This window comes from Sapajus apella, unplaced genomic scaffold (assembly GCF_009761245.1).
Source record: "Sapajus apella isolate SASKATOON/1434 unplaced genomic scaffold, GSC_monkey_1.0 scaffold60, whole genome shotgun sequence".
NCBI classification, from domain to species: Eukaryota; Metazoa; Chordata; class Mammalia; order Primates; family Cebidae; genus Sapajus; species Sapajus apella.
This window is the reverse complement of record NW_022437000.1, coordinates 12,823,595-12,836,113: the sequence shown is the minus strand read 5'-3', so window position 1 is coordinate 12,836,113 and position 12,519 is coordinate 12,823,595. Positions and strand designations below refer to the sequence as shown.

The 12,519-nt window shown below is 47.7% G+C and overlaps 1 protein-coding gene across 15 annotated transcripts in view; it reads right to left on the bottom strand.

Annotated features, from left to right (window-relative positions):
- Positions 1-12,519, bottom strand: part of ATP11A (ATPase phospholipid transporting 11A) — a 179,599-nt gene that overhangs the window by 24,079 nt on the left and 143,001 nt on the right. For all 15 annotated transcript variants that reach the window (XM_032246256.1, XM_032246250.1, XM_032246251.1 and 12 more), the window contains exons 18-22: positions 7,995-8,176; positions 4,318-4,569; positions 2,410-2,584; positions 577-679; positions 206-351 (exon numbers count right to left, since the gene is read on the bottom strand). In XM_032246256.1, coding sequence (XP_032102147.1) covers positions 206-351; positions 577-679; positions 2,410-2,584; positions 4,318-4,569; positions 7,995-8,176 — 858 coding nt within the window. The remainder of the gene's footprint in view (positions 1-205; positions 352-576; positions 680-2,409; positions 2,585-4,317; positions 4,570-7,994; positions 8,177-12,519) is intronic.

Below are 12,519 nucleotides of genomic sequence, written 5' to 3'. Positions count from 1 at the left end.
GGATGACTGCAATCAGATTCCCCCCTCCTTCCTGACAGGGACAGCTGAGGGGGATGACTGCAATCAGATTCCCCCCTCCTTCCTGACAGTTGCTTCTACTTTGAGATCAACGACCCCTTGGGGCATCAAGTGGCTCAAAGAAAGGTGGGGCCACCCTGTGCATGATCTGCTGCTGAGACCGCGACACAGAGCGGCCATCTCCTACCTTATAAAAGAAGTACTGCACGAGCTCAGATATCCTGATGTAATAAAAATGCCCGTGAACAAGCAGCATCTTCTTTAAATGCTTAAACTTCGGAATTGCATAGTCGCTGTTCCTGGCCGCCTGGCGGCCTTCCTTGCCGATGACACCTAGAAGGTGGAGGGGAAGGAGCTGAGGACACCCTTTGGGCACACCACACCCGGGCAGCGACAGGAAAAGACCTGACGAAGCCACCGTCACGAGCCTTGCTGGTCACACACGAGGGTGGTGACGGGGGTGTCCTGAACGCACCACCTGCGTGCTGCCGTGGGCCTCTGTCTAGCGGAGGGGAGACCTGGCCACCAGGACGTGCCGGCAGCCAGGGCGAGGCTCACCTATGCCCACGTGTGCTTCCAGGATCATGCTGACATCATTCGCACCATCACCAATTGCTAAGGTGATTGGGTGCTCTTTTGAAAATTTGATTAATTTGACAATCTGCAGAAGAGAGAAATGCAGAATTGATTGCCTGTTTCACTTCTGAGCAGGTTATTCATTCACTAGGCAGAAATAACAAAGATGTAAAGTTAGTCTGGCCAAGTAAAAAACCATCTATCTGCTTGGAGCTAACTTACTGCATTCTGTTTTCTCTATATAGGATAAAACCTGCTTCATATTGAAAGCAGAACAAAACGAGGTATGATTAAAATGGCGTGGGCTGGAAAAGGCTGGCAGGCAAACCCTGGTGGTGGAGACGTGAGACACATGAAGTAGTTCTTCGTTACTGTTATATTCATCGATTTAAATAAATGGAAAATGTATAAATACTGGGAAAATACATTTAAATATACCGGGGCAAATGCGAACCTTGCATTCTGTTAGAAGACATTACTATTCCAAGCTACTTCAAGCTATTTGGTATAAAGTATCTCTTTCTAAAAATAAATTACTCCTAATGATGCTCTTTTAATTTTCAAATTTATAACATGTACAAAATCAAATATGACAAAATTTTATGTAAAAATAATTTCCAAGTTTTTGGTCAATTGCTTTATAGTCTTTTTTCTTTCATGTATGTGCAAGATGTAAGAATGAAGAGATGGGGGAAATATGTGGGGTGCCTTCTTGTTTCAAGATGGGAAACTGAGACACAACTTAATTTGTATGAAACTTTTCAAAAGCCAGTGGAGGACTTAAGAAAGTACTATGAAATAAATACATGAAGAGCCAATGGAAAGCCCTTAGCTGCTGTTCCGTTCAGGAAGTAACCCTATAAGGTTTACGTGCTGTTACAGATGTGAGGGAGAGGGGACATCAGACCGTCTTCCCCACAGGGAAGGTCTGTGAATGCTCTGGGCTCAGCTCGTCATTCTGAGAAGGACCCTGTTGTGTATATTTAGTGAAAGTGACAGATTAGTGCACCCACATGCACAAATGCTCAACTTTTTACCTCTGGTTTCCAGAATTTGTTCGAGACGTATTTTACCTTACCCAATGGGTTGCTCTGACCAATAATGAATTTATTCATGAACGGTTCAAGAGAAATTGGCCTAATTTACCTAAAATGTGGTATAACAAAGTTGGAACTTTTCTAGGCTTCCTGATATTAGAAAGACATCCATATTTACATGTATATTCCACAGTGCTTCTAAAAGTATTTAAAGAAAAAATTTCAGGGTGTGTGTTTCCCAAAGAACATAGCAGAGTGAGACGTCTGGAGTTTGATGGACAAGACAAGTTGAATCCTCATGGCATTTCCCAACTGCAGCCTTTTGGGCAAATTATCCCAGTTTGTAAAGCTGGATGCCCTCACTCGTCTGTCAGGGTGATGCTGAGGCTAAATGCATTCGTGTCTGTGAGAGCTCACGCCAGGTGCTCAATAATGTCAGCTGTCTTCCCCTACACCTGTAGTGTGCATTCTCAGGACTGACTGAGATGGGCTTTTTTAAAAAAAAAAAAAAAACAACAAAAACAGGAGTCAGCCAGGGCAGCTGTCCTGGCCGCTGCATCTGGAATGGTCACATGTCTGGTCAACACTCACTAATCACCGAGGCCGGCCCAACAAGCAAAATAAGGTTCGAGTTTTAAATTTCTATCATGATTGCTTCTATTTTAACAGGTGGTACCCTGTTAGAATTTTCAACAATCCAAGGTGGTGAGACCTAATGGGAGGTTCTCAGTGTTTCGGACGCCCTGACCAGCAGCTGTTGAGGATGGGCGGGCAGGACCTGGGCCTTCTGCAAGGGCGCCATGCGGCAGCAGAGCACCGCACTGCAGCTGCGGCAGATTTCCAGGAAGAGCTCCCTGTAGTTGCCGGAACTCCCGTCTTCTCGAGGCTTCATGATCAGAGACAGTGCAGCTCCGTCGATGATTAAACCGTAGTCCTGCATATCTGCTGAAAGTCTGTTAGAGTACTCGAGTCAGAAAGATTGCTCAGTAATGAAATCTAGAGATTTTAGAAGTCTCTGTATTTTTTTTGGATATCTACAGATGCTACAAATCCATGGCATTAAGCACCTTAGACTACATTGAGTGTTTTTTAAGGAAACACTCTTATTTTAGGTAAAGCAAGTGTATACTCTCTTTGTGGACTTGCCAAGTCCCCGTACTTCTGAAACAACAGAAAGGCATCTATCTTGCAGTCTAAGGTCTTGGTCAGTCTTTACTGGAAAGCGTCTTGGTCACAGTCTGCACAGCTAAGTCCTCGGGTTTCTGCCTGGATGACCTAAGTCGGAAAGAACTTGGTCATAAGCTCCTCTCTGCTGGCTTTCAAAATGACAAGGAGGCCGGATGCAGTGGCTCACACCTGTAATCCCAGCACTGTGGGAGACTGAGGCACTGGGGGGACTGAGGCAGGCAGATCACCTGAAGTTGGGAGTTCCAGACCAGCCTGGCCAACATGATGAAACCCCTGTCTCTATTAAAAATACAAAAATTAGCCAGGTGTGGTGGTGAGCGCTTGTAAAATCCCAGCTACTTGGGCATCTGAGGCACGAGAATTGTTTGAACCTGGGAGGCGGAGGTTGCAGTGAGCCAAGATCGAGCCACTGCACTGCAGCCTGCGCAAGAGACTGAGACGCCATCTCAGAAAAAAAAAACCAAAAAACAAAAAAATGAACATCTCTAATCCTAAAAGGAGCTCTGCAGATTGCAGATCAGGAGAGAGAAATGTCTATGCTATTTATGAATAACTTGGAGCTTGTGTAAGCTAGGGAGCTGCTTCTGCTTTATCTACATGAATGAAACTGAAATGATTTAAATAAAATCTAATCTCAGATAATGCGTCTAACACCAGCAAGGACGGCATCGAAACAACCTATCTGAGTAAAGTCTTGGACATGTGCTGGTATGAATATCCCCACTTCCTCCAGCTGATGCTTGAAGGTGTCTGCAGCAGAGGCCCTAAGTCTCAGAACAAGGAGAATGATCCCACTCAAAATATTCTATCAATCATGTCTTTTTGCCTCTGTTACCCAGCAGCTGGAAACTGAAACCACACAGATGTGTGTAAAAAGACACATCGCCATTGCTGGAAAAAACATCTCAGTGTTCACCTGACCCCTAAGAAGCTGGCGTTCATGCCCCAGGGGAGAACTGAATTCCCAGGAAGGACAATGTGGTTCACCGACCTGCAGGTGAAGGCCATTGGGTCTGAAGCCCCTCTGTGGGAGTGTGGGGTGGGACGGGGACGGGGTCTGAAGCCCTCTGCGGGAGTATGGGGTGGGACGGGGACGGGGTCTGAAGCCCCTCTGTGGGAGTGTGGGGTGTGACGGGGATGGGGTCTGAAGCCCTTTGTGGGAGTGTGGGGTGGGACGGGGACGGGGTCTGAAGCCCCTCTGCGGGAGTGTGGGGTGTGACGGGGATGGGGTCTGAAGCCCTTTGTGGGAGTGTGGGGTGGGACGGGGACGGGGTCTGAAGCCCCTCTGCGGGAGTGTGGGGTGGGACGGGGACGGGGTCTGAAGCCCTCTGCGGGAGTGTGGGGTGGGACGGGGACGGGGTCTGAAGCCCCTCTGTGGGAGTGTGGGGTGTGATGGGGATGGGGTCTGAAGCCCTTTGTGGGAGTGTGGGGTGGGACGGGGACGGGGTCTGAAGCCCCTCTGTGGGAGTGCGGGGTGTGACGGGGACGTGCTGCCTACCCGGAGAAGGTGTCCCTGGTCAGGCTCCCGCTGTGGCGAAGGACCGTCTTGCTCAGCTCGAACAGGACGTCGTGCAGGCTCTGCTCCTCGATCCTCTTGGTGGTGAGCTCCAGCAGCTGCGTGTTCCTGCGGAAGAGCTTGCAAGCGTAGCACGTGGCCGCGGCCGTCTCCATCTTGTCTCCCGTGAGAACCCAGACCTTGATCCCGGCTTTCTGCAGGGCCTCGATGGTGTCTGCAGCTTTCTCCTGCAGCCTGAGGGAAGCAAAACCAAATGAAACACGGAGAAAACTCACTGCTGACCCAGGAAATCCCAATAAGGAGCTGCAGAAATTTGCAAAGCTGTCAAAACATGGCAGCCCCTCAACATCCAAACATACCATGCCGTGGCTCATGGTCTTACCTTAAAGACAGACCATGAGGCGGCCTTTGAAGGCCTGAATTAGCATTTCACAGGGAAACACTTCATAACATCAGAGAGATAAATACAGATAAAGCATCTGAGAAGTAAAGGGCTGTCCTGTGTCACTGGCGTCTGACAAGCCTGGCAGGTTTTTCGCTACCTGGGGGAGGGTTTCAGGAAACTGTCGGCAAGACTGTTACAGTGAACCCCAAGTTTCTCTTCAAAGAATCAGTATGTCAGTATGTTCAGCTCTCTTATTCTTTAATTCTCTATTTTAAAGTTTAAGTTTTTGTTCTTATCAGTAGTTCACATCTGTTCCCTCTCCCCCCAGCTCCATCCTGACTCATCCTAGTCACCTGCTCTGGTCACCTTCTTTGACCTAGGTCACCCCTGGCTACCTGCTCTGACCCGCCTGTAACCGTCCTTCCCATCAAAACACCCACCCTGCCCCTCCAGCTCGGACCCCTGCTCTTTTTAAAACAGCCAATCAGGGTGAGCCTAGCTTGTGCAGTCTAACCCTAGCCAATAGGGGGCGACACAGCAGCAGGGACGACCCCCTACCCTGTCAGGCATAAGTACCCCTCCCCCTTGTCCAAGCGTGCGGCGGCCATCATTGCTCCATCCGTGCACCGCACCCTTCTGAGAAGTAAACCTCCTTGCTGGGAGGATTTATCTTTGCGTGCTGTTTCTTTCGTGGCATCAAAATTTTACTGCTAACAAAGACTATCATAACCACCAACACAAATGTCTCCACCATGGAAAGATGGGACCTGGAATCATGGTGGTGAGGGACATTCATTATCTCGTTTTGTATAAACTGTTCAAAGTTTTCACTTAGAACCCACTTGGGGTCTAGGTACCTCTACATGATATAAAAATACTGATAATACCACCAGTGATTTTATGGCTAGCTAACACGCATCATGAGCTTACTCTGCCAGGCCTGTGTGACACTTCCTGTGTGCGGTCTTTCATCCTTCCCACGAGGTCAGCAGTAAGGACATTAGCGTCACATCCATTTTACACATGGAAAACCCAAAGCTTGCAGACACTACAGCAGGTATCTGAGGGTAAGCAGTCAGGTCACGTCCCTCTCCTTGGAAGACCTGGTGTCAAAACCATGCTTGCCTCATTTGGGGGCCTGCATTTTCTCTAGGTTTTGGACTCTACTTTCGTGTGAGGTAACTTGCCCTATTTCTATAATGTATGAAAAGAAAGGCTTTAAATTCTAACTGGAATGATCTGGTTAGGCTCTGGGAAGAACTCCTAGCCACAAGTCTCAAGATCAGACAATCATGGTATTCCAGAGATGGAAAAAAAATGCCTCTAATTTTATGTATGTGTACGTGTGTGTGTGTGTGTGTGTATACATATGTATGTGTGTGTGTACATATGTAAGATACATATATGGAGAAAGAGAGAGGGAGCATGCATGCCTTGTTATGTTGACCAGGCTGGAGTACAGTGGTACGATCTCAGCTCACTGCAGCCTCCAACTCCCAGGCTCAAGCAATCCTCCCTCCTCAGCCTCCCAAGTAGCTGGGACAAGAGGCGCCTCCTACCACACCTGAACAATTTAAAACAATGTGAGAGGTGGGATCTCACTATGTCGCCCAGGCTGGACTCACAATCCTGATCTTAGTTAATCCTCCTGCATCAGCCTCCCAGAGGGCTGGGGTTACAGGTGTGCTCCACCAGGCCTGGCCCTAGAATTCGATTCGAAAGGAAGCTGAGGCTCAGAGGTCTCCCACTTGTTGACTGGAGATTTTAATTTGTAAGCAAGCATCATCACTTCAAAGCCACCGGGCCCCGCTCCCCCACCAGGCATTAACTCTCCACTTTTCTACACTCCCATCCAGTCAAGTCAGCCTGTCCCCGCCCCAGGGTCTCCATCCCACCTGCTCTGCCCAAGGCACCCCAGGCTCCTCCACCACAGCCTGTAAAGATTGACCGAGCTGCTCCCCTGGCAAAGACTGTCCTATGGACACCCCTCTTCTCCTGGACAGACTGCAGGTGAGTGGCTGACCACAAGAGCAAGGCCCCCGCTCTCGGCGGCCACGGCCCTGCGCTCTGGAGCCTGTCCATGTGCAACGCGTGTTCTTTACACGGTGCTCCATGCGCTTACTCTAACAAAACAAAACACAAAACCACCAAATCAAAACCTCCTGCTCTGCCTAACACTCCATTCAGATCAAGAACTCTGGGAATGTTTGTTAAACACACTCAGAAAATGCAGGTTAGTGATGAGGATTTAAGTTTTGGACCAAAATGGATCTTAAAGACTTTTAAACTTTATGCTTTTAACCTCTTCTAGAACATAAACTCCCTGCAAACTTCCTGAAGCTTCTGCTTCATTCTCATAAACGGGGGCCTTTTTTTCTCTCTTCTCCATTCCTACAAATCACTGAAATCTCTGCCTTTCACTCAGCTGTGAACACACCATGTGGCCCAGAAGACCGCTTCTTGTTGGCCTCGACCTCACACGACGTTCACCCCAACTGTGGAGCTGCTTGAACATCTGTAATTGGTATTTTACCAGTTATGGTGATGATTAGGTTTTGTGATTTTCTACTTCATTATTTTAAGTTTTTTCAGGTAATGATAAATATAATGAGTAGGTAATGATCTAAGAAGTAATATCAGCATTTTGAAAAAACTAGCAACAAAGTTTAGGAACAGAGTCAGCGACTGATTCCATCCTAAAGAGGAGTTACAGCCAGGCACGATGCTCATGCCTGCAATTCCAGCACTTTCAGAGGCTGAGGTGGGAGCATTGCTTGAGGCCAGGAGTTCGAGACCAGCCTGGGCAACACAGTCAGATCCTATCTCTACAAAAAACAGAAAACATTAACCAGGCATGGTGGTATGTGCCTGAAGTTCTAGCTACTCAGGAGGCTGAGAAGGGAGGACAGTTTGGGCCCAGGAGTCTGAGGCTGCAGTGCGCTGTGATCGTGCCACTGCATGGCGCCTGCAACACTGCAAGATGCTATCCCTTTAAAAAAAAAAAAAAAAACAATTTTTAAAAGCCCTTCTATCTTGCCTGTTCATAAGATGATAGGAACAAGCTATTTTCACTACTTCCCGGGAAACTGGTTTCAGCCGGCTCAACAAAATACCCCCCAGGCATGACCTTCCTGACAGGACCCGAGCATGCAGCAAGACACCTCGCCTCTCCCTGAGCAGAAACGCGCCTGTCGGCTGTGCGGGTGGCCTCCCCTGTCCCCTCGTCCTCACGCACCGCTTGTCTCTCCGGACAGGGTGTGTGCGTTTACTTTACCGGTCCTCAACAGCCGTAGCACCAAGCAGAATAAGATCTTTCTCGATCTGCTCGTACGCTTCTGCTAACTTCTTCTCTCGATCTTGAAGGGCCACCTTGGCAGCCTGCAGCAGTTGACAGACGCCTTCATATTCTTCTGGGATCAGCCTTTTATAGGCCACGCACAAAGTCCGGAGTCCCTCCTGCAGAAGACGACGCAGTGTTTACACGAATTCAAGGTGTCGCTCGGTGAAATATGATGCTCCACGGCCTTCTCTCTAATTAGAATGACCTACCCAAGAACTACAACCCTTTCAAAACGTATGGTACTAAGGAAAGGAAAAAGAAAGAAAGGAAGGAAGAAAGAAAGAAGGAAGGAAGGAGGGAGGGAGGAGGGAAGGAAGGAAAAAGGAAGGAGCCAGCCCAACCAACTCTCGAAAGGACTAAGTTACGAACAAGTGAATTATTTAATTCCACGTGAAACAGAAAGAAGCATTATGGATTGCAGCATTTTCAGACTAGAAAGCCTAGAAACAATAGAAACCAGGACCATCTACCAAAAGATAAACTTCGTTCCTTTATTTTGACAAATGCAGAGTTAAATTTAACCTTCTTTTAAGGATAATCATTTATAATTTCATGGGTAATATCAAGTGACATTTCTAAAGAAACATGTTTTATGTGGGATGTATGTAAGGTAGGTTGTTCTTTCACAATGAAGGAAAACTGCCAGGTTATTTATCAAAATCACTGGTGGCCAATTAAGAATCACAAGTTCCTTACTGTGATCCTGATTCTGGAGGTCACCATACAGAAAGAATGCAGCCGCCACCAGCAGGACACAGGAAGCAGGGCAGAGGCTGCAGCGGCCACTCAGGGCAGCTTACAGATGAACCTCTTCACCCCATCAGTCAAGGCTGCTGAGCCCGACTGTCACAAAGGTTCAGATGATAATCTGAGGTGTTCCCTTCCATTTTCCCTGCTCCTTCAGCCCCAGCCCTACTGATAATAGTAAAGGAACCATAATTCTCCTAAATTATCATTTCACAATCTGGGAGAATACTGGTTTTTAAGAGTTAAAAAAAGTGCTTTTGATGATATGAGATGAAGTGTCTCCTAGCTCTCAGGGAAGGCTCACATTTATCACCAGTTCTCAGACCTCTTAATTCATGTGAAGGACAGAATCGCCACTGAGTCAGTGACTCTCCTGGTCCTTAAGCTTGCAAAAGCCAGAAGGGAAAAGGGGTATTGAAGAAGTGAGAACACAAGACAGGGTCTCTGTGCCTGAGTCCTGTTCTCCAGGGACCTTTCGGAAATCCTTCCTGCCCATCCTGCGGATATCGGTTCCTGGTCAAGAAGAACAAGTGAGAAGCCAACGGACCCGTCCCAGAGGAAAGCAGCACTGAACGGACCCTGCTCAGCCACCCCAGCCTCGCCTCCGGCGGAGCACACGACCTTGCAGCTTTCTGCTGGTGGGTTTGCCTCTATTGTTCGGCGCCGAGTTCTCTGGCTGCAGGTGCAGTGTCTGACTTTATCACTGAATCCCTTCCTAGCGCACAGCCAAAACACAGTAACTTTTTGCTGAGTAAATAAGTGGTGAAATTAGGCCTTTTTTGCACCTGTTGATCAAGTTAGATTAGAGACACAAATGTGAATTGCAAAATGAATTCTCTGACTTTTCCTAAGAGGCAATAAAATATACAAGGTATGTTTCATTGTGTTTTCTGGCTTCAGTCTGAAGCCAGGAAAATTGCATGACAAGAACATGGCTTTAAAGGATAATAACCCAGAGTGGCCCTAGAACTTAGGTTGCTGTGAATGATAAGCAGAAGCTTTTGGAAATAAATATGTTCCTGTTTTAAAAGTAGATCAAGGACTTTCTCCTGTGGTAACACGGAGTAGAAATACTTTTCTTGCCTGTAATCCCAGCACTTTGGGAGACTGAGGCGGGTGGATCACGAGGTCAGGAGATCGAGACCATCCTGGCTAACACGGTGAAATCCCATCTCTACTAAAAGTACAAAAATCATCTGGGTATTGTGGTGCACACCTATAGTTGCAGCTACCTGAGAGGCTGAGGCAGGAGAATTGTTTGAACCCAGGAGGTGGAGGCTGCAGTGAGCCAAGATCACGCCACTGCACTCCAGCCTGGGCAACAGAGAAAGACTCAGTCTCAAAAAAAAAAAAAAAAAAAGAAAAAAAACATACACTTTTCTCTATTCCTCTTGCTAAGTACTACAAAAACCCTGGACACAGCACATAAAGCCAGACAAATACACTACGAGAAAACCGCAGAACAGTATCCCTTAGAAAAGTGGATGCAAATATCCTCAACAAAATGCTAGCAAACTGAATCCAGTGGCACACAGAAAGGGTCACACACCACGACCAGGTGGGGTTTATTCCCGGAATGCAAAAGTGAGCAATACATGACATTAACAGAACGAAGGGGGAAATCCCACGTGATCATCACAGCTGATGCAGAAAAGGCATTTGAAAAAAATCCAGCACCTTTTGGCAATAAAACCACTTAACAAACAGGGGAGAGAAGAAACCTCAACATGATGAAAACCATAACCTAGCCAGGCACGATGGCTCACGCCTGTAATCCCAGAGGTTTGGGAGGACCAGAACTTTGGAAGGCAGGTGGATTACCTGAGGTCAGGAATTTAAGACCAGCCTGGCCAACATGGTGAAACCCCATCTCTACTAAAAATACAAATATCAGCCAGGCGTGGTGGCATGCGACTGTAGTCCCAGCTACTCAGGAGGCTGAAGCAAGGGAATTGCTTGAACCCAGGAGGCAGAGGTTGCAGTGAGCCGAGATCATGCCATTGCATTCCAGCCTGGGTGACAAGAGGGAAACTCTGTATAAAAGAAAAAAGAAAAGAAAAAACCTACAGCTAACATCACCCTCAATGGTGGAAGACTGAAAACTTTTCCCTAGGATCAGGGCCAAGAAAGGGATGCCTGCTTTTGCCACTTGTATTCAACACAGTATTAGAAGTTCTAGTCAGAGGATTGGGCTGTAAAGAGAAAAAGTTTCTACATTACAAAGGCTGCCTTTCTAAGTCTTCTCTATTTGCAGACGGCATGATCCTACATCTAGAAGACCATGAAGAATGTGCCCCCACTGCCAAACTATCAGAGCTAACTGAATTCAGCAAAGACACAGGGTACAAAGTCAACACACAAAAACTAGTGGCATTTCTATATACTACCAATGAACAACATGAAATTTTAAAAATTCCACTTATAATGGCATCAACAAGAGTAAAATACTTAGGAATAAATTTAGCCAAGGAGGTGAAATACTCAAGTCTGAAAAATACCAAGTTTGCTGAAAGAAATAATTTAAAAAAAAGACCTAAATAAATGGGAAGATATCCTATGTTCATGGATTGGAAGACTTAATGTTGTTAAGATGACACTACCCAAAGTGATCTGCTGATTAAATGAAATCCCTACCAACATCTCAATGGCTCCTCCCTCCTGCCCTCCCTCCCTTTCTTTTTTCGAGACAGGGTCTCAGTCAGGTGCCCGTGGTAGAGTGCAGTGGTGCCATCACGGCTCACTGCTGCTTTCAACTTCTGTGCTCAAGCCATCCTTCCATTACCCTCCCCTTTCATTTTGTATTTTTTGTAGAGAGAGGGTCTTGCTATGTTTCCCAGGCTGGTCTCAAACTTCTGGCCTCAAGTGATCCTTCTGCCTCAGTCCCCCAAAGTGCTGGAATTACAAGTATGAGCCATGGTACGTGTCCCGCAATGGCATTTTCTGCAGGAATGAAAAAGCCCATCCTAAAATTCCTACTAAATCTCACCACTGGGCAGTGCTGTTCAAGAAGTCGTGGAAGGAAGCTTGTCGTGCAGGCTTAAGACCCAGAAGGGGAACAGGTGATGTCACAACAGAAAATGAAAGCATGATTTGTTTTGAAGCAAATTACTAAAAAAGGTCAAGACAAAGACCTTTTGCTCCAATACAATAACCTCAAATGTGCTTATAATTCTGACTCCCCAAACTACCAACTAACCAAACTACCCCCACCCCAAAATAAAACCCTGTGCAAGGCTGTGGAGGAGAGGCCTGTGCCTGGCTGGGTACAGGAGGCCCCTGGAGCAGAGGCTGGCAGAGGTGCCCATTCTGTCTGTCTCTGATCCAGCAGATTTCTGAACATTCCCCAGGGGATACAATAGGACATTACTGGCAGAGGATTTGTGGAATGTGGAATTCCTTCCTGACTACTGGGGAGGTGAACGCTGCCAGGCCCTCCCCAGCCTGGCTCTCACCACTGCTGTGCCAGCCTGCTCACAGCACTGCTGCCACACCCTCCCCCCACCTGCTCTCACCCTGGCTGCCAGGTCCTCCCCCCTCCACCCGCTCTCACCCCCGCTGCCACACCCTCCCCCCCACCTGCTCTTACCCCCGCTGCCAGGTCCTCCCCCCCACCCGTTCTCACCCCCGCTGCCAGGTCCTCCCCCCTCCACCTGCTCTCACCCCCGCTGCCAGGTCCTTCCCCCCACCCGCTCTCACCCCCGCTGCCACACCC